Here is a 21,750-nt window from a genome sequence, read left to right as displayed (position 1 = left end):
TTAAAACTGGACTTTTTCCAAGATTTGCCGATGGATTCAGGGAAAATGATGATCAGAAGAAAACCGGACACGCCTTCAAACAAACCAAAGGCAACGGAAGAAAGCCAACGTCTAAAGGAGGTAAACATAAGCTTTATATTTTACATTTAATGCTTTGAAAAACACATTACATTTAACAGATCACCTAGAACTCTCTGTCTGTCTTCAGTTAATAACCATACGTTTATTTGACGGCTAAATTACAGCTGTAAGTGAACAAAAAGTCAAACATTATAACAAACAGGGGTGGAAAGATACTTATTACAATCATTAAAATTACTGTAATTGAGTGGCTTTTTATGTGTAGTTGTACTTCTTGAATACACTTTGAAATCAGTCATTTTTACTTTTACCTCAGTGTATGTTAGGGGAAATTTTGCACTTCATTACATTTCAAAATAAACATCTATTACTAAATTAAAAAAAAAAAAAAACAAGCAAACAAGGAGATTGTAGCTTTCTATCTACTTTGAACCGAACTGTTGTTTGGTGTGTATAAGATGTTTAATATAAAGTTACCTGAACAACCTTCTTAGAGACCTATATTTCCTCATTGTTATTGATAATAAGTAAGGAATATATTTTACTGTACTAGTCCTCAGAAGTTCAACTTCACTTTCAGTTTGCTTTATTGGGTTGAACAAATCTGTTACTGCCAAAGCAGTGCACAAAACAATATTAATAATGATAGATTACATTTACATATATAATTCCACACAATTAATTTCTAGTGAAACAAAATGTAATTATTTCTGATAAAACAATAAGATAACATGCTGTACTACAGCACTCCACAGTACTGTGACTACAGTACTACTCCTTGTATGTTTGAAGAGTTATATACAGTGACAATATCAAATGTTAATGATAACAATATTACCAAGTAAAATTCAGAGTTTTGGTTGGGAGGAGACTGAATAGTTGTCCCTAAGGCTATGACAGGATCTGATATATTTAGCAGCGTCTTTTAGACAATTCTTTCTTCTCCTTATATGTATCCTATTTTTATTTCATCATGTAGTGAATCAAAGCGAGGAACCCTTTGTTTGATTTGATTAAAGAACACTTCCCTCAGCAGTTAGGCTACTTAAAGTAAACTATAAATAGAAAACTTGTACTTGAGTAGATTTATAGGCCAGCAAAGTCACTGTACTATTATTTGATGTTTAATAGCTCAGTTCAAAGACAAACTAAGAGCAACAGCAAAATCATCAACAGCTAATGTAATAAGGGCATTCATCCATATTCATTCATACTGTAGGGCTCAGTGTCATCCCTGTTGAAATTCTCTACAATATTGAGTTCTTCATTCTGTTGATAAACATAAACAAAATGGAAATATTCATCATTTAGGCAAAACACTTCATTAGATCATATTGTGGTTGGTAAGCATAATTCTGTTGGTAGTTCATACACTTCTTGTGTATTTTGTACATGAGTACTTTACTGTATAGAGGACAATATTTTCAAAATTTCATCACAAAATTGAGACAATATTTTGATTTTAATGAGGAAGTTCTGTTAATTATTAACAAAAAGTAAAGGTGAGAAAAGTTTAGACCGCTTCCTTCTCATTTTCACTCATTTAAACTGCTTAAATGTTTGCAGGTGGAAAGAATTGTCTCTTTTTCTTTTCTTGCTCTATTTTCTTTTTAAAACTGTTTTTATGTTGTCTCTCCACATGTTCTAAATAAAGATATGAATCAATCAATCAAAAAAATAATGCTTATTTTATCATTTTTGTCAAGCATATGGTATTCACAGGGATAAAACAATTTCACACTCTAATATACTGAAATGTTAATGATGTTTTTGTATAATTTCGATGATATAGTTGTGTTAAAATCTTCTGATGTTTAATTTTTTTCAACAGGTCAGTGCCAAAAATCTGGAGCTCAGTAAGGTGATTCGTCTTCTTGAAGATCCTTTGACTGTAAGTTAAATGTCCTCAGTCCTTTCTAGCAGTTTGAAGTCTTCTTATGGGTTTAAATGTTCATTCTGTGTTTTATAACAAAGGCCAGCTTGAAGGAGAGGCACCTTTTTGTTCTGAAGAAACTGATCAAGAGAAACCAGATTGGTTTTGTATCCTTTTCTCTGACGTTGACTCCTGACGTCGCAGAATTCTCTCCAAAATAAACCCTCTCAGGTATCACACTCTGAACCATATTGTCAGCTTCCCCCCCCCCCTCGCTGTCCCTTGGTACAGTGATGGAAACAGATGTGTCATCATGCACCCTGGAAACAGAGTCAAACTTTGGTCCCAAGGCTCTAATTTTCCACTGCATCGTTGTGTCTGTCAGCATTTTCCCTGTTCTGAAATAACCCAAGTTATCATGACGAGTCAGTGCAGCATCACTTAACCCCACTTACAGGCAATTATCCATGTGCAGACAAACACCAGCATGTTCAAACTTCTTAATTTATCTGAAGCGTCTGAAGGAGCTGACAGGCATAGCCAAAATACTCAACATCTGTGCTGAGAGAGTGAAGGATCAGCCCGAATATGTGCCCATTTTGTGTGATGCTCTAAAAATATGCAGGTAAGAAAAACAAACATTTCTTACACACAAACTCAAATGTTCTTCTCCTGATATGATCCGAGCATAGATGTGTTTCTTTTCTGATCTCAGGCTTCCTTTCCTGAAGGAGAAATCATCTGATGAGCTGAACTACGCCAAGGGTGTCATTGACTTTCTCTCTCACATGGGTACACGCATCAGATATTTATGACAAAATGTCAATATTTATGCACTCCAGTGTCCATTTATTACTAATTATAACATATTACATGATAATTCATGTGTTTCAATATTCAAACAGAATCATTAGCACTGCATCATTAACCTCGATGCCTTTGGTATTTGAAACTAGTTGCTGTTATAACAAGCGCATTTGTTCTTTCAATCATGAGTGACTTTGATTAATGTGTATTTCTTTGGCAGGGTGTCTAATGAGGGTGTCAGATGCTGAAGTGAGACAGCAGATAGTTGAAACAGTGAAATCCTTCTACAGCTGTGTGGCCCCCAAACATCTGCTTGATGGTACTGTCCATCTCAACAAGAAAAAGCCTCGGACTTTCCCCTCTGACAACCGATTTACTAGACTTTCATTGAGTGAGGCTCTGTCACGGCTTCTGTGGTGGCATGCTCGTGCTTTAGTCCTTTTTTAAAGGTTTATTTTTGGGCCTTTTATGCCTTTATTGACAGAGGACAGAATCAGAAATAGGGACAAGGGAGCTGGGGAGAGACACGTGGGAAAGTGCCATAGGCTGGAGTTCAACCCCGTGCAGACTTTGCACATGGGGTGTGCTTTAAACCACTAGGCCACTGATCATCAACTCACTGCCCTAGGGCCATATCAGACCCCTAAAGCTTCCCATCCAGCCCCCAGAAGATAGTTAGATTCAGAAAAGGAGGAAAAGAAGATGTGGTTTTAATCTTTTGGCTTTTAATGTCTGCAGCTGTTAAATCCAACCTAAAAACAGTTAACTTTGACATAGTTTTAGAATGACTTAATATTTGATCTGTTTTTACAAAAATGAACTTGTCAGCCATTATAAGTAAAAAGAAAATTAAAAATGGGTTAAGACAGGCTGAAACGTTGCAAAAAAAATGGCCAGATAAAGTGGTGAAAAGAGGTTAGAGAGTGGAAAAATGAGTGATAAATGTCAAATTGGGTTGTGGAGTGGCACAAAGGGACAAAAATTGGCCAGAAAAGTGGAGAAAATAGGTTCAAATGTGGCAAAGAAAAAAAGGTAAGAGAGGAAAAAAAATGGCAAAAAGTGTCAAAAATGGGTTAAAAGTGTAAAAAAATGTTGCAAAAAGTAATGAAAGGGGTTAAAAATGGCAAAATAGATAAAAAATGTGGCAAACATGGATGAAAGAGTGGCACAAAGGGCATAAAGCATGCAGGAAAAGTGGTTTTAACAGGTTAAAGAATGACAAACATTGGGTTATAGAGGCACAAAGGGGCAAAAGGTATCAAAAATGGGTTAAAAGTGGCAAAATTGCCTGGTGAAGTAGTGAAAGCAGTTAAAGAGTGGCACACAGGGGCAGTGATTTGCAAAAAGGGGTTAAAGAGGGGCAAGATGAGCGAAAAGTGGCAAAAATGATCAAAAATGTTGCAGAAATGGCAGAATGAAGTAGTGAAAAGGGGTATAAAAGTGTAACAAAAAAAAAGTTTTAATACTGGTGCTAAATCACAAGTGGAGAGGGCCCTTTCCCTGGGATTTTCAGCACCCAGCCAAATCTATGGACAGGCCTGTCTTCTTGTGGCCTGCTGCATTATAGATAGTAGTGATAGCTCTGACTGGTAATGCCTTAAATTTTCCTGCATTTTGAAAGAAAATGCAAATACTGATGCAATGATATGTTAATCAGACCAAAATATTTATTTAATTTCTGTTTATTTGGAAGTCCAGCCCCCAGAGTCCCTGTCAAGACTAATAAATCTGACCCTTGTGCAAAAGTACTTGATGACTCCTGCACTAGGCCATCTGCGCCCCATGCTGAAGTCTTTCTATTTTTCCTTATCCCTCCTGCTGCACATCTTTTTTTAGTTGTGTAAATGTTGTATTCATTTATTTTCTTGGTATTTCCACTTTTTCTTTTCATTAATGGATTGGGTCTCCTCTTCTGTTCTCTCTTATCATCATTGTCTTTTCTCCTTCTTTCTTCATTTTTGAAGTTCCCGTCTTGCATCCAGAGATGATTTGTATTTATTTTTCTCATGTAATCCTGCAGAGCTCCAGCCAACCTCCCCAGGCTACAGGCTTCAGCTCTTGGAGCGTAGTGACCTGGCTCAGACGTTGCTCCTCTCCATGGCTGTTGTACAGGACCAGCCGGCCATCAAGCTGCAGCTCTTGCAGACTCTTCAACTCCTGTCCAGCTCCTCTGGTTAGCAGCTGATTTTATTTCCACCTCATCTAACTGGTGGAGGAGGAGAGATGTCATAAATGTCAATCTGCCTGATGGCCTCCTTCATTAGATGAACTAGCCAGCTCTCAAGAGCACAAATCATGTCATTATACCAAAGAACAATCAGATCAGCAATCAAAACAGTGATTTTAAGTGTCCTTGTGTCAAGGTCAGCAGGTCGATGGGTTGTTTTAACACTAATCATGTCTCATTATTATTATTTAACCACAGATTTGAACTGTGCATCAATGCTCAGAGCACAAGGAGCAGAGAGGATTTGTCTCCATATGAACGAACCTGATGAGTCTGGTCAGGTCCTTTTCTGCTCCTCTGAGATCCTCTGGAACCTTCTGGAGAGAGGCAACAAGGAGGAAGTGACCGCACAGCTCAACAGCATAGAGACTATCATGTAGGTTTATCTAATGTGTTCAAGATCATTTCAAATGAGGCTGATAGGGAAAGTGTTGGAATATCTCAGGCCTTTTTAGGAAAATAAGATATATAAGAAGTTTAGGGGGCTGATGATAGTGTGGTGGTTAGGTCACGCCCCTAAACAAAAATAGTCCTTCAAGTGAGCAGTTCAAGCTTGACTTTGACCTGTGGCTCCTTGCTAGTCGCAATACTTTCTCTCTGATTTCCTGCTCCACCCACTAGCTTGTCTCTCCAATCAAAGCATAAAAAAGTGTCGGCCCACTGAGAAAATGCCCCGTATGCTGGATTACCAGTCCAGCCCTGACATATTTATGTAAGGAGATTAGAGATATTTTTTCTTTATTAGCAGTCATTAGTTGGCACTTATTGCCATTATTGTATATTTGGAGGTGTGGCTGTTCTGGGATCCCCCTGTCCTTCCACGAGCCAACGTGGAAAGCATCAGGCAGGAACAGCTCACATTCCTGCTCTTCCTGTGCCTACAGGAACAACCTGAGGTAGGGAGAGAAGCAGCAGAGCAGAGCAGAGCAGGCATCAGTGACAACAGAATGACATGATTAAGTCTGATGAAGAATAAAGGAGGTGCTGGGGTGGAGGAGGGTTGGAAAAGCAGCTTGTAGAGGGAGCAGCAAAGAGAAGCAGGCTAGGGCAGCTTAGATGATGCAGCATGAATGCCATTATCCAACTGTGTGCTTAGAAGTGAATCAGCTAGCCGTTGGCTGATGAGGGTTTGCGTGAGATCAGCTAATCTCAATTTTATGGCAGTACTTGACTCTGTGGTCTGCCTGGATTTATGCTATATGCTTTATTCCTGGGACTGTGTAGCATTCTATATTTAAAATTTAAAGTTCTTTTCCCTTTGTGATCTTATCTTGCACAGCTATTCATGTTTTTTTCGTTCCTGTCCTAGATCTCTGAAAGAAGCGTTTCTCTACCAGCTGACGAACGGTTTCAAACATTCTGACCTTCAACTCAGAAATGATCTGTTGGTGATCACATCACTCCTTGCTGATAATCCCAACTCTCTGCTTGTGGTGAGTGCAGAATAGATAGTGGAGTAATGGAGCTACATTAGAGCTGTTATTTAAAGTCTCTTCACTAGAAAGAGCATAAGAGGTTGTGTTGAATATGCTGATTTGTTTCTTTTCCTCAGGAGAGTCTGTTTGCGAAATTGCTTGTTGTTCTGGCCACATTTCCAGAGGGTAAGACCAAGCTTTTTATTTCAATTTAAATGTTTCTGGGTACAGCAGAACCTATTTGTGATAACAAACTATTATGTTTTAGTGAAAAGTCAAAACCCGTTGGTGCGCAACCTCAAGCTTAGCTTCAGTGATCAAGACTTGAAAATGAAGAAGTTACTGTTGAACCTGTTGGTTTTAATGTCAAGTGATTTCACTGCCCTGCAGGTCAGTCAGCATATCTTTATCAGTTTTAATGAATGTCATGATGAGTCTAACATTAAACCTTCATGTTCTCCTCTATTAGCTTTATAAAGAAGAACAAGTCTTGTCAGCTCTCCTGACGCTCATAAAGCCACCTAGTACCTCCTCTGGACGGCGGTCTGGTTCACGTCACTGGTCCTCCATCCAGCAGGAGGAGCTGCTGCTGCAGGCACTGGCCACCCTGGCCACCATCGCTCCACTCATGCTGGATGATTTCTTAACCTTTCAGGGGAATAAGTGTCTGCTGCTCCTGCTGGACTGGTGCCTCAAGCAAGGTGAGGGTACAGTAAAGAGGGAGGAGAGCAAGTCTTGATCTAAATCACTGGAAACATCACTGTCACTCTGAAATGTTCTGTGTCAACTAAAAGCAAACTTCAGTGATAGTTTTAAACATCTTTCATCCTTTGTCTCAGACTCTTTCTTTGGCCAGGGTCACAGCTTTCATGGCACAGGAGGAAGAGGCAGTAAGAAGGCTCAGATGCGGTTCTGTATTCGAGTGATGAGGTCCCTGACATCTTTAAGAGAAGAGTCGGTCAACCAGGACCTCTGTAATCAAGATGCCATCAGCAAGCTTATAGGTAAATAAAACTAAAACGTGATGTAAAAATCAGACATCTCAGTGGAAACCTTTCAAATCCTTTGCAAAAATATGTGATTTATTTTTAGGGATTTTGATGCAGATGGAAGCGAGTCCTGATGAAGAGGATATAATAACTGTGGAGATTAAATCAGACATTCAGTTGGTACTCTCTGCACTGTGTGAGAGCGACATGCAGAGAAAGGTAAAGCTGAGATTATGACCCCAAAGCACTTTAACTCACCTGTTGAGTTATAGATGACAGATGGAGATGACGTAGCTCTTAGGGGTCCAAGATCATGCCGACGTGATTTTATCATGAGCTACTTTTGTCACATGACAGCATGAAAACAAAGCCACATTTTGCATTGCAATCACTTTGTGTGGAAAGCATGATCTTTAAGCTTTCTTTCAGTTTTTGTTTGATGTCAATAGGCCAAGTAAAACAGGAAATATGATTATTTTAATTTGATAAAATGCTCATTTTAATTTGACTATACAAATATAGTCATATTTTTTCATATTTTCAACATATTGCAATTTCTTTTTAAAAATGACAATAAATTGTTTTAGATAACATTTTTCTAAACCCATTTTTGATGGATGTTGTGTTTTTTGGAGACCCCATATCTAATACAGTTAATTAAACTTATGAAAATATATATTTTTCATTTTATAAAGTTGAGGTAGTGCCGTAAAAAAGATTATACCAAACATGAGCATGGTATACATTTTCTGAGTGGTTTATTTTGTTAGAAGAAAATTAACAAAATGGCACAATAGCCAGAGGACCTCTAAGGGTTAAGCTAAACCCAAATCCCAAGGCACACCATATTCATATCCATGCAAAACAGCCTCTTAAACAGTGTAAAAGAATCTGTACAGTTGTAGTAATAACATGGTTCTGTATCCATTGCATATCATGTCACCACACAGTAATACACCAACTCATTGTCTAAATATGTCTAAAAGGACCTACATAACTATATAATGCTTGACATGAAGTCTTTTAAGCTTTTGAAGAGCATGGACCTTGCTACTGCAGCCCAGGGTCTTTTTTTTGGATCGTCAGAATATATTTTGATGTGTTTTATTCACTGTTTTCTCCTTATTTACATTCAAAATATAAGTCTCAATTATCAGAAGTAATTGTAGACATACACCTCATTATTTAATGCCCACTTGTAAGGACTATACTTTGAGTTCCCAGGCATTTGCCCGCCTTGGTCTCAAAGTAAAACCACCTACGAATGTGTAGGTAATCATGTTGTCACTGCTGTTGTGTTGTTGTCCCACAGGAGCTGTTTGGATCAGAGGGAGTTGAGATGATGACTCACTTCTTAAAGAAAGGCTCTGACAAGTTCTACAGCGGACTGGGACACAACAAACTCATCCTGTCCACAGTGGACTGTGTGTGGTCGGTTCAGCTCAACCTCTGCATGCTTTGATTCGTTTTACTTGCAAACCTCTCTAATTGGTTGCTAGTTATTAAGAAAAATAGGACTAAATGGCACAGAGCACGTATCTCGTTGTAGATATAGAGCCCAGCAATGTGTCTTCCTAAAACACAGGGAGGTCCATTTTTCATTTAAATTTCTCAGATTTTGGCCTTTTGTGTGTTTTGAAATGTGTTTTGAAAGGGGTTGTGGATATTTTAAATATCACAGAGTTAATTATTGGTGGTTTTCTTACTTTACTCTTTTTTTTCTAAGGATGTTCATTTTCATCATAAGAAAAAGAGGAGAGGTGAAAAGATCCAAAAATGTTCAAATATTCTGTGAAAAACCGGAGGTACATGATAACTGTGAACATATCCTACCCAGAACCTGTGTGTTCATATGTTGACATCGTTCCATTTTTGTTTTCCTACAACATAGAAATAAATTCTGCTGGTAGACATTTTAAATGATTTTTCATAATTTCCATAAAATTTCAAATAATTTGCTTGGGATGTCTGGAGAATTTGCTTTGAAATTTTTGGGAACTTTCCTGGGCTTTGAAATGTTTAATATATTGGTACTTTCATGAGAATGGGAGGAATTTACTTTCTAAAGTTTTGGGAATTTGACCGAAAATTTGGGCAGGGAATTTCCTTCAAGATTTCCCTGCATTTTCATGCATTTTTAGGGACTTTTGAGAATTTTGGAGGAAATTTAGGTGTAATTTGTAATTTTTCAGGAATATGATTTAAAAATTTCAGTGGAATTTGCTTCTGAATTTGGGGGAATTGCCTCAAAATTTTCAGGAATTTTCATGGAATCTTTGGTGAAAATCTCATGTTTGTCTTTACACTTTTTCATAAAAGTTTACTTAAATGTTTGAGGCCATATTGGGGGTATTTTTAAGAGGACTTTGGTAAATTTACAGAAATCTAATGTAATATCTTGAAAATATTCTGGAATTTAAAGGAATTTTTATGTTTTGAATCTCTGATCATTTTAAAGGAAATTTTCCAAGACCTCTAGAACTTTTATTTCATACTAGGCCTTCCTGACTGATCGGCCCCCTGCCAACTGGCCCTACACACCCAAAATGTTTAAAAATGAATGAACAGATTGGGGAGCAGGTGGCCTTGTGGTTAAAGGTGTGCCCCATGTACGTGGACAGCCCGGGTTCGAATCTGGCTTGAGGCCCTTTACCACATGTCTCTCCCCTGCTCTCATCCCTATTTCCAACTCTATCCACTGTACTCCTCTATCAAATAAAGGCACAGAAATACCCCATGTTGTCTTCATATGCAGACATCATATTTTGGTCAAAACTACTTCCTGTTCAAACACGGGCTTAGGTTTAGTACTTATCAGGTCCTTCTGATCCTAAAGAGAAACTAAAAATGCATTACAAACAAAAGCCCAGGTCTCAGGAGGATACATAGAAGTATTACCATGACTTTTTTTATCTGTAAATTTAACTGAAATCCCTTCATTTCTACTCAAGTTGATAAAGTACCTCTGTTTCTCCCCTTCAGGTCCTGTATCATTGGTTGTTACACCACTGAAGATTACTTTCTGGCTAAAGAGGGAGTATTTCTTCTGTTGGACCTACTCAATGTAAGTAGTTGCTTCATTTTCACATGTATTTTATTATTAAACACTGACATGAAAACTATTTGTGTTTTCCTCAAACAGTCAAGCCCCAGATGTGTTCACGACAACGTCCTGGCCACCCTCCTGGAACTCTGTGATAATCCCAACACTCTGTCTCACATCCTGAGATGGAAGGACAACGGCGGGAAGACGGCTATTGGACTCCTGCTCCAGCTGTGGAGGGAGGAAGAGGAGGAGCTCAAAGTCAGCAGGAGCAGACAGGGAGGGATCGCAGGTCAGTCTGAGACTAGAGCTAAAACAAAAACGCACCATGGTGATTCACTTCTCCTGCACAGAACACATGCACATGCAGTACTTGTTTATATACTACTTGTAACACAGTCAAAGTCATTTTCTCTATGTTGCAGCTCGAGTGTATGGTGTTGAGGAGTTTACTGTTGTGTGTTTGTATGTTTCTGTTTGCACCTTGAATTATATTTATAATACCTATTTCTCTCTCCTTTCTGCTCTTCCGCTTTTGACCTTCAGATCCTCAAAGACCGCTCCTCAGCCTGCACCAGCAGGAAAATGCCCAGCTGTCGTGTCCTGATCACACATCGAGTGCAGCAGTGCTGGAGTTATCAGAGAGCCTGCGCTCCAAGATTTACTCCATCTTCTGCAAACTTGGTAAAGCAGCTATTAAAAAGAGTACCGCAGTGAATACAGTCCTACTTTTTAAAATGAGGGTGGAGTCAGGGTATGTGACTTGGTCTAAAGCAAGCTTCATTGACGCTCCATTTATCTTTGAGTCTACCATCTTCTCAGGCTCCACCCAGCTCAGATTTGCTTCTATATACACAATCAATAAGGTCTCATCCAGAGATAGGACAACATTGAATAAAACAAGCATTTTTATCTCTTACAGTAGAAGTAAAAAAAGTCAAAATCAGTGTGATTTAAGATAATAAATGAGTTGTTGCGATTGCAGGATTTCAGGACCTTCCTGGTTTGTCAACAAAACATTATATGACCCTGAGCATCGTCAGGAGATATCTGGACTTCAAGGTAGAGCTGTTGTGTTATTACTTTGCAAAGAAAATGTCAGTAGTAGATACTTAATTTGTTGTAACTACTGTTTTTTTTGTCAGAATTTTGTATATTTTTCAATTTCTCCATATTCATGCTTTTATTTTAAATGAAAAAAATGAAGTTTATGTGGTGATTAAAAAAGCAAAAAGTATGAAGCATAATGGTCCTAACTGTACTTTAAATTTTAATATTATCAACAACCCCCCTACAAATAAGTAAATATTAAAACAGGAACCAAAGCTTTGTATTTCACACGACACAGAATCTCTGTACTTTCTGATGTGTCTGCCTTGCTGCTGCAGGTCGGGGAGGTTTGGGACGAGATCAACAGGGAGCTGACTTCAGACGGTGTGAGGCCAATAACCCCAGATGAGGAGGCTCTGAACACGATCTGTAAGATTGCAGAGGACACGGCAAGAAGGGTCATAGAGGAACAGAACAGCATCCTGGAGCAGCAGGAGAAAGAGGAGATCAGCAAGGAGGAGCACATGTACACTGAGGTGAGGAGGGTTAGACACAGCAAATAGACAAAATATTGAAAGCATATTCTGATTTAAAAATAACCACATTTTAAATTATTCTTTTTGATCATTTACACTCTGACTATTTTTCTGTCTTTATTTTGTAGATGAAGTCTCATTTGAAGCAGCATGAGCTCACAGCAAAGTCATTGGACAGCTATGTTTCAAAGACTTCGAATTATGAGACCCTGAAGGTTTTATTCCTAAATATCTACAGATATAAACCTTGAATCATCATCATAGTTTGACTGTAATTTTTAAAAAGAAAAATCATTTCTTTACAGGAAGTCAAAGCACAGAGGGAGAAACACATTGAATCCTGCAGAACCAAAGTAAAGCCTGAGGAAGCAGCAGGTCGTCTAACAGAGGTCTGTTCAAACAAACTAATGTCTTTCATTTTAAGGCAGTGATGCACTTTGTGGACAGAAGTATTTGGCCACCTGACTATGACACCAGCAGGGACTGCAATGTAAATAATTTTCTACACATACAGGCTAAATCCAACAAGATGAAAAATTCATTCACAAGTCAAGCCATTACACAACTAAATTTAAATTTTAAAATGATAATTTATGATGCATTTTATTTCCACTACAATGTAGTGATGGTTCTGCCTTCAGTTGTTCTTCAAGGTATTTGTGTACCTATCCATTTCGGTGTTGTGTCTAAATTTGTGTGATTGTGTTTCTCATGTTTTGTGTTTTTACCTGCCTGCAAAGAAAATTTCACTCAGAGTACAATAAAGTTGAGGTTGAAGTTTTACAACTGTGGCAACGAATCTGATTGAAACGCCTGAATTCAAAATTAACAGGTGTGGCCAAATACTTTTGTCCATATAGTATAATTAATCTGAGTATAGTGTCAGCTGTTTGGGTTGGAGGGGATAAAAAAAATACAGAAATACCAACCAACTACAGAGTAACCAGAAAATGGAAAGTAAAGTCACACCAGCTGTGTGATGACAGAGTTTCACTGAGACACTTTAAGAAGGTGTAATACTGCAGAGCTACTTTATCTGAGAGCTCATTCATAAAAACCCGCAGCACATCAAGCAAGACAGATCTTCTTCAGCGAAATAATCAGGCTTTTACTGCCCTCTATTGGTGAAAAAAATCAACTATCTGCTGCAGACCCTCCCTCCTCCTCCTCTTGGAAAAAACATAAATAACTCAAAGAGAGGAAAAATAATGGTTTGGGTGATCAATGCAGTGCAACAGAAGGATCTAGAAAAAATCAAATGCACTGTACTAAATCAGGAATAAAAATCTCTATAGATAGGAAAGATCCCTGTCAAATTCATGTTTATCATGGATTTGAGACTTTATTGTCCTAAGGCAGTGGTTCCTGACATTTTTTCCTCAAAGTCCCCTCCCCTATTTGTATCTCAGAAAAGTTGAGCCCCCTCAGGACTCAAATGAGGAACAAAGTGAAACATTGCTGTCAAAAATCAACATCATTTTTTATTATTTCATTTCTAAAACTCCAGGAAAATAATTCTAAACATTTTTCTTACCAATAGAGTTTTTAATAATCTATATAATGTTTTGTCATGCTTTTAGTTGATATCTGACTATCTTATTTTGATAACATCAGAGCAGACAAAGCCTTGCACCACGCTGAGATATCTGGCATCACCCTAGTGGGTTCCAGACCCCAGGTGGAGAACCAGTGGGGGTATTTGCCTGTCATCAACAGCATTAAAAACAGACATGATAGGGTGCAGATGGCCTAGTGGTTAGGCCAGCTTGATGAGTGCAGGCGACTTGGGTTAGGGTCTGGCCTGTGGCTACTTTGCTGCATGTTGTTCCCCATTCTCTCATCCCTGTTACTGGTGCTACCCACTATCCTCCTCTATAAATAAAGACAATAAAATCCTTAAAAAATTCTTGCAAAAAAAAAAAAAAAAAACAGACATGAAAAAGACCTCACCAACCTTGCAGAACAGCACCTAAAGAACATGAAATAAAGATATTTCATAATACATCATTAAATAGTTGCATAATTAGAACTAAGGGAAGCCAGTTTTCAACCTAAATCATCTTTCAGCTGTGATAAATAGTGTACTAAATGTTATTTTTAAGCGCTGTGTCACTTTTCCCTCCAGAGTAACACAGAGACCCTTTCTCTGATGGTCACATTGGTCTTTGTTTCCCTGTGTTTCAGCATTTTATTGGGCATGTCATGTCTATAGAGACCACAGTCGCTCCGGGGCCGGCGGGAGTGAAGGTGACGTTGGCCAGAGCTCCTATCAAGTCCGCAGGTCAGGACCAGGTGAGACCAGGAAGAAAGGACCCTGAGTACTTCAGCACTGTTTCTGTGAAAGACTGAAGACAACAAAGACTCAGATGAGATGCAAACAGCCCCAGCTTCTGTAAATACTGGAGAGTTTTATGTGACTTTGGCAGAAGTTGCAGACATGAGGTCAGATGATGAGTACAATCAGCATCTTGTAGTCAGACATCCTGATATAGACACAGAAACACAGTACAGAACTTTGAATGGCCTTTGTGGACTGGCACACAGTACAGCTGCTTAATAAAGGCATAAAACCACATGTTCTTAGGTAGATTTAGTTTTAGACTGTTCTTCACAACATGCAAAGCTTTAAATTTTAAATGATAACATTCTCAAATGTTCCTATGTTTCAATTATTTATTCCTTTATATAACAGTAGTGCAGCGTGAACTGCAAGGCCCCAAACGATCAATGTGGCATCATGGAGGCCGAGGCCTTATGTAACAGCAAAACAACCAATAAATCACTGTAAACATTAAAACATATCTCTAGTGTAAATGTTTACGTTAAAGGCGACAGCTCTGTGTTTTTGTGCAGCTTTTACACTCAGACACTTCATTTAGGACGCCTTTTAAAAAATATTTTCATCTTTTTGGGTTACATAAGTCACTGCAGCACATTAACACACATGTTTCTTCAAGCGTGCAACATGCTGCACATAGACACTTCTTCTCCTCCGCCCGCTCTCACCCAATTTCACTGGCTGAGTGAGCAAATCATCTCTGACAGGCTGAAGCTTTTCATGCAGCTTTGTGAGTGTGTGTTTGTGTGAGTGGAGCCCGTCGGACCAGGATGTTCACACAGCACAAAAGAGCAGGGACACACAGGAGCCTCTTCAGTACGACAGGCTGCTGATGGTGACCGTCCATCTATGGGTGCCGGGCTGCTGATGAATGTGACGGGCGGCGTGGGTGCTGTTTTTGGGATCCCTGCTGGATACTCATCAACTTCCCCGAGGACCTGTTAACTTCAAACAGTGAGAAAGACTTTTTCTTAACTTTATACTTCAGCTTTTTGATAAAACTCATAGTCACCTCTACTTTATCTGAATTTAATTGAGACTCTGGATGCATTCAATCTGACACCTTGGTAGAATTTTAATTCTTTAAAGTATTAAACTACATTTAAAAAGTCTTGTTCTGAAGAAAAAATTATGCATTTTACTCAAAACGTTGTAACTGCTGTATTCAGAGATGTCTGACAGTATTATTTCCTCCTGTTGTTGCTTAAAACACTGCTTTAAAGTGAGAATTTTAAGTCAAACTTTAAACAAACAGTTAATGCATTTATTTAACAGCATTTTGCTGATGGCATTAATATGATGGCAAAGTTTAGGTGTCAAAATATTATTTATTTAAATCATTTAAATTAATTTCTAACTATATATAACTTACAAGGGTGTCCTGGATTAAACAGGCAGCAGACCAACAAACACAGATCAAACATCATCTACTACCTGATGCATCGTCCTCCAACACCCCCAGTCTACTAGAGACCAGCTCACACACACAGGTTTTTCTACTGTAGAATCCAAGCTGCAGGAGCAGCGTGCCTCAAACTCCTTTTACTCATTTCAAGATGGACTTTGGGCACAGAAAGCAAAAGTAGGTCTTGTGACAGAGTCACAAAGACTGTAGGTTCCAGAGCTTAAAATAAATAAAATCATACGAGTATTAGGGAAACAGATTGAGTGTAGCCTCATAAATAAGGGTATGCAGTGATTTTGTCTACATGTGGTCAATGAAGGCCAACAAACTAGATCGTGCAGAGTTCAGTGATGAATTAAGGGTGAACCTCAGTGTCCCATGGTAAACAGTATCCAGAGATTTAAGGCATTGAGAAGATGCAGGACTATATCGTAAAACATCACAATAATCAGTTAGATGCACTAAAGTGTCAGTAACAGTAGTACTTTGAAATAAACAGAGAAAATATGGAAAATACAAAGTAAGAACTGCAGATTTTCTCTTTGTATTGCCTGCATACACCTGTATTTTTTCAAGTTCATAAAGTAAAATTAACCTATTTTAATCATAGAGACACTTACCTTAAAAAACCTGAATTATCTCCAGATTATCTGCAGAAAAAATACCAAAAAACATCAAATGACCATTAATGCAAGACTAATTAATACGTTGTCATCCTGGTTTTCAGGGTTGAATGCAGCTCAAGAGTGCTAAAGAGAAAAGACAGCACAGTAATGTCTCTAATTTTTCTCACTTACCAAAACAGAAAACTGGATGTTTGAACTCTGCAGATCTAAAAATATCCAGAAAATACTCATCCTTAAACTCTTGAACGGCTGCAACAAGAGGACTCATCTTCATTCTGAAGAGGCCCAACCACACCTAAAAGCTCCTAAAATCCTCCTACAGATGTTTTTTTTTATATGAAATACTGTATTTTTTTTTAATCATGGCGCAGTTATGATCATATTTTTCTCTCCTGTGTGAAGGTTGTTGACTCTTCTGCTTTGCTCCAGCAGCAGAGATGATCATCAGACTGGGAAGACTGACACCTGGGTACTTTCGACTCCTGCAGGTTGGTCGGATTTAAAAATAGTATTTCACCACATGCTAGTTTCACACAAATATATGTGATGTGTGCATGTGTAACAGAAGTATTCATTTATTCTAATCAGGAGAACAAAAAAACAGACTCCTCTCAGTGGCAATGAAGGCTTGAATCAGTGTTTGTTGTTAAAATCATGCAGACTGTTATTTGTTATATAAATGCTGGGAATTGAAGCCAAGCAGTGATGATAAGTGAATGAATATTTCATAGAGAGGTTAGGTTATATAAGCTTATCAGACTAAAGCAGTGGTTGCACAAAAGAAGTTCAGTGAAGGAGAAATGTTACGTATGAGGTGACTTCAGCAGTTGTCCCATATGTATTTTCTTATTCTACCAGCAGGGGGCACTAGAGACTGATTTTTCAACTATACAATGTGATTTTCAAAGGTTGTAAACATCAATAAAATCTAAGAAAGTTAAAGAAAATTCCTTCATAAATGTAAAGAAGAAATGAGCTGAATTAAAGCCTGAAAAGCTAGAAACAAAAGAATTTCAGTTTATTTTCAATTAGTTTTTACTGCTGGTTTGTTGGTTTAGTTTAGTTTTTATTGTGCAAAAATGTTTGATTTAGTTTAGTTTTGATTAGTTTTAGTTTTTTTCTGAAACATTTCAGGGCAGAGTGAACATTATACATTTTTAAAAACATATTCAAACAGGCTACTCTTCACTTATTGTTTTATTTATTTATTTAAAGGTGAAGTTTGAACACAACTCCAGACATAAAACTACCCCTGTGTGAAGTCTTATCCAATCAGATCAGGCCATTTCCACTCCCCAGACTTGGCTGTAGGTCCCAGTTAGTATGGTTGTGTCAAAGACTATTTTTTATTTCATTTTAGTTCCTTTTGTAAATGCACTATGCAGGGTTTTTTTGGGTAAAGCTTAGTTGATTTTTGAATTTTAGTTTTGTTTATTTAGTTAGTTTTAGTTAACTATAATAATCTTGGTGTGCTCTGAGGTTATCAGTGTTAGAGTTGATCTAATTACCTAACTGTGGACTAAAATCATGATGGCACACTTACTAAAGATGTGTTGATAGGGACACTGTATTTTCAGCCTATGCTGTCAGAATTTGATTCATAAAAGCAGTTTTTGTTCGTCTTTGATGGAAGTATGAATCATTTTTTTTGAGCGGGTCCAGGAGTGGATCAGCTGATTTTGGGCAGAGGAATGAGAGATTCATGGGAAGAGGCTTTAAATCACTGCTCTAAAGTCAGTTTGAGTGCAGAAATTTAGCATGTTTTTAAATTTGGTGCAATAGAAACCCATGATAGCTTCACTCTGGGGACAAACTTAGGCAATGTGGTATCACAAAAATGATTTTATTTATAAAATCAGAGCAGCTTATCACATTCAAACAACACATTTAACACAGAGAAGGAACTGCAACTTGTAAAATGCTTATAATGCTTATAAAAAAAGGGATGTATTTTCTGCTAGATAACCAAAACCTTTGACCTCCAAAGCCTAATCCGGTGATTCAAGATTCAGAGAGGATATGTGTGCAAATTCTGAAGACAATCTCTAGATATTGTATTCATACGAGCGGCCCAGACAGACAACCCTAAAATATAATGCCTCCATCCTCTGCAACTTCCAGCACAGAGACATGAAAGTATGTCAGAGCACGAACATAAAAACACTTTAACTAAGCTTCTATGAAAGAATGAAAATTAGAAATTAGATGGTTAGTGATATCTCAGAAATGTACATTTTGGTGCTTGAGGGAAATCTTCATGCTAACATTGGTGCTAAGGTGGTCTAGTGGAGCCAAGAATGACCAGATCATCAACTTTACAGATATTTTACCAGACTAAAGAATGACCGTGTTATAAAGTTAATGGAACTGATGGTGACAGCAGGTTTAACATCACCAGTACAATAACAATTGTGATTTTATTCTAATAAAATGGTTTAAAGTGTGCCCCATGTACATGGGCGGCCAGGGTTCAAGTCCGGCCTGTGGCACCATTTCCTGCATGCCCCACCATCCTTATTTATTTCAGTGGAAGAAGTTTGGACTCCTCCATAAGTCATAGACTACACTTCAAGACTCTCTGAGGTTAGAACAACAAAATGCTTTCTTATCAAACTTTAGTGTTTAACTATACCTGCCCCTCTTTCTTTCCGCTGTCCGCAGCGTCAGGTGTCTGGTGAGGTCCGGATACAGCCGCAGAGCAGCCTCATCGACCCCATCGCCATGACGATGGCCACACTGGGTATGGGCGTGTCTCTGTACAGCGCCAGGAGGATGTCAGACAGAGTCCATCTGAGTCCTCACCACGCCTGAGATCACTGAGAAACAGTCTGAAGCAGACGGCCGCCCGTCAGAGCGGCTCTGTGGGCGGAACGTGTGGTCGTTTGTGTACGTCACTGAGGGTCTGTGTTGAGGTCAGAGAGAGAGTTAGTGTGTTTGTGGTGTTGATTGAAGGAAACTGTGAGGTGTGTCAGCAGGGAAAAGTGAGTCACTGCTCAGAGAGGTTTGTCATAGCCAAAAAAAATTAACACTTTTAGTCTAATCACACTAAGAGCAAATAAATGCGAGCCTTTAGTCGGTCCACCCTGTACAGAAAATTTGTATTTGTAAAATGTAATTTAAATAAATAAGCATATCAGGAACACAGCTTTAAAGTTCATTCTGCTAATGTTTTATTATAATATATGGTAAAATGGAGAGGAAAAACACAAATATGCTTGAATATAAAATAGAACATTCTCCCACTATAAAAGCTTGAGTCACAAACATGCCATTTTTCCTGAAGAAAAATGGTGAAATCATTGTTTTTTTATTTTCAGCACCTTAATCTTTTAAATTAAAAATGCAAATCCTAAAGCAGATTTGAACATTTAATGTACATGAGGCACACTAGCTTCTGTTGAAGATATTTATTTCAGGATATTTTCATTTTTTACCAGAACTGAGTAAAGAGAATGTCTGTAAATGTCACATTAACTCACTTGTTGTTGTAACTAATTTGTTTAACAGATTGATAAATAAACGTTCTTTTTAAAATATCTTGCTGTTGTCTATATTTTGTTGTTTCTATGACATTACAGCAGCTCTGTGGTTCTCAGGCTGCAGTCATGTGGAAAAGTTCAGTGGGAAACAAAAGTTTTCGAGTGGCTGAACAGTCTGAATGGAGCGACTCGAGTGGACTGAGCTCTGATAGAGGAAGTGATTTTACAGTGAGGCGCTGAGATAACAAAAGATTCTGAGATAAATCATTATAAAGTACATTTCCAGCAGAAAGAATACACATATCATCATGCATTCCTAGTGTCTCATTCCCAGGTCAGTTTTAGTCATTTGAAGGCCCCGGTCAAACGTCTAACCAGGTCTTTATTCGTTTGAACATGTCTCTAGGTCAGGTGTTACTGACTCACTATCATTTATTTAGTATGAAGACAATTTGGGGCTTTTAAAGGGGCTTATACCTTGGCAGAAGTTCATCCTATCGACTTCTTTGGATAATTGAAGTCTATTTTAATGCGGTTTAATTTACCCTTGGCACCTTATTTACATTTACAATACAGATCTCAATCACTGAGATAACTGCTGCCCACATTGATGCCCACCTTTGACCTCCTAAGACCCTGCATGTACGCATGAGGATACTACATTCTTGCTTTACTGCAAAATAGTATGAACTTAATCTATTAGCATTTTGGAGGTATTTGTCAAGAATATTCATAAGGGTTTAAAAAAGTTATTTTCTTGAAATTTTGGGGCAATTTGCCATGTAATTTTCAATAATTTTTGTGAAATCTTTAAGGCATTTGTTTGGAAATTTGTGGAAATCATGGGGGCTTTTCACAATAATTTACGAAATATATTTTTAATCTCTGGGTATTTGATTTGAATTTTATCGATATTTTCATTGAAATGTGTTGCTTGTCATATTTGGGGAATTTGATTTGGAATTTGAGTGGGGATATTGAAATGTTCAAGAACTTTCATGGATATTTCAGGGAATTTGTGTGGATGTTTGGGCAAAATTTGAATTTGGAGAAATGTTTCTGTAAAAGTAGGGTAATTTGGGTAATTTGCTTGAAAATATTCAGGAATTTATCTGGAATTTTTGGGGCTGTTTTTCCCAGAAGATTTGGGAACATTTTCTAAAATATGGTAGGAATTTTTGGGAAAATTCAGGGTATTTGTTTGGAAATGTGTGGATTTTCTTTGGAAACTTTTGGGCATTTTCATAATAACTTGTGGAATTTCATTTGGAATTTTTAATGGGGTTGTCCTTTGAAATTTTACATAATTTTGATGAAAATTCCAGGGTTTTTTTGTTTGTTTTTGGATGCTTGGAGAACTTTTTCATAATTTTTATGGAATTTTTGAAAAGTTCAGGGAAGTGGATGAGATATACAGTTTAAGTGCGAATTTGAAATTTTGGAGAACTTTATTGAAAAGTGTCAGGAATTTCCCAGAAAATTTTGGGAAATCTTCCTTTTAAAATTAAGGAGAGTTTGCAGGTAAATTTTCAGGATTTTTTGCAAAAAAAAAACACATTTTAGTGTATTTGTTTGGAATTGTGTGGATTTTTTAAAAATAAATTTAGGACATTTTCATACATGTGATACATGTTTGTAAACTCTGGGAATTTTATTTGAAATTTAAGGTGGACTGTACTTTGCAATTTGGGTAAATTTGCTTGAAATCTTCCAGGACATTTTTATTGAAATGTTTAGGCTTCATGATGAAGTTTCACTGAAACATTTGGGAAACATTGAAAGACATTTTGGGGATTCTTTTCATGGGATATTTTTAAAAAATATGTTAAACACTTTTCACAGAGATTTGAGGTAGTTTCTTTGAATTTTAAGAAATTTGTG

General features: G+C 37.7%; 1 protein-coding gene and 1 long non-coding RNA gene across 4 annotated transcripts; both read left to right on the top strand.

Moving 5' to 3' along the window:
* The first annotated feature begins 1 nt into the window (after window position 1).
* LOC121524283 (cilia- and flagella-associated protein 69-like) lies at window positions 2–14,879 on the top strand. 2 transcript variants are annotated; one of them, XM_041809601.1, is made up of 23 exons: window positions 2–120; window positions 1,913–1,972; window positions 2,056–2,121; window positions 2,470–2,579; window positions 2,670–2,746; window positions 2,982–3,080; window positions 4,782–4,934; window positions 5,187–5,364; window positions 6,298–6,421; window positions 6,541–6,589; window positions 6,672–6,793; window positions 6,873–7,104; window positions 7,243–7,407; window positions 7,496–7,611; window positions 8,705–8,823; window positions 10,375–10,456; window positions 10,535–10,727; window positions 10,982–11,119; window positions 11,421–11,497; window positions 11,824–12,021; window positions 12,150–12,236; window positions 12,327–12,410; window positions 14,206–14,879. In XM_041809601.1, the coding sequence occupies exons 1-23, from the start codon at window positions 31–33 to the stop codon at window positions 14,368–14,370; spliced, it is 2,784 nt and encodes a 927-aa protein (XP_041665535.1). In that variant the 5' UTR covers window positions 2–30; the 3' UTR covers window positions 14,371–14,879. The 2 variants fall into 2 exon arrangements, with proteins under 2 accessions (XP_041665535.1, XP_041665534.1); XM_041809600.1 differs by having other exon boundaries at window positions 2,982–3,152.
* A 311-nt stretch (window positions 14,880–15,190) lies between these two features.
* Window positions 15,191–19,824, top strand: LOC121523743. Of its 2 annotated transcripts, none has more exons than XR_005993061.1 (3): window positions 15,191–15,313; window positions 16,823–16,878; window positions 19,052–19,824. It is a non-coding gene; the product is annotated as an uncharacterized LOC121523743 (long non-coding RNA). The 2 variants fall into 2 exon arrangements; XR_005993060.1 differs by having other exon boundaries at window positions 15,198–15,313; window positions 16,820–16,878.
* The last annotated feature ends 1,926 nt before the right edge of the window (window positions 19,825–21,750 follow it).

This window comes from Cheilinus undulatus, linkage group 16 (genome assembly GCF_018320785.1).
Source record: "Cheilinus undulatus linkage group 16, ASM1832078v1, whole genome shotgun sequence".
Classification (NCBI taxonomy): Eukaryota; Metazoa; Chordata; class Actinopteri; order Labriformes; family Labridae; genus Cheilinus; species Cheilinus undulatus.
Note: the sequence above shows the minus strand (reverse complement) of the source record. Positions and strands in the feature narration are given on the sequence as shown.

What these genes read in the sequence shown, in the direction of transcription:
- LOC121524283 (XM_041809600.1), top strand. Translation starts at nt 31, where the DNA reads ATGGATTCAGGGAAAATGATGATCAGAAGAAAACCGGACACGCCTTCA. An exon ending in GATGCTCTAAAAATATGCAG is followed by an intron (nt 2,580 to 2,669) that starts GTAAGAAAAACA and finishes TTCTGATCTCAG; the next exon opens with GCTTCCTTTCCTGAAGGAGA. An exon ending in TTCTGTTGGACCTACTCAAT is followed by an intron (nt 10,457 to 10,534) that starts GTAAGTAGTTGC and finishes TTCCTCAAACAG; the next exon opens with TCAAGCCCCAGATGTGTTCA.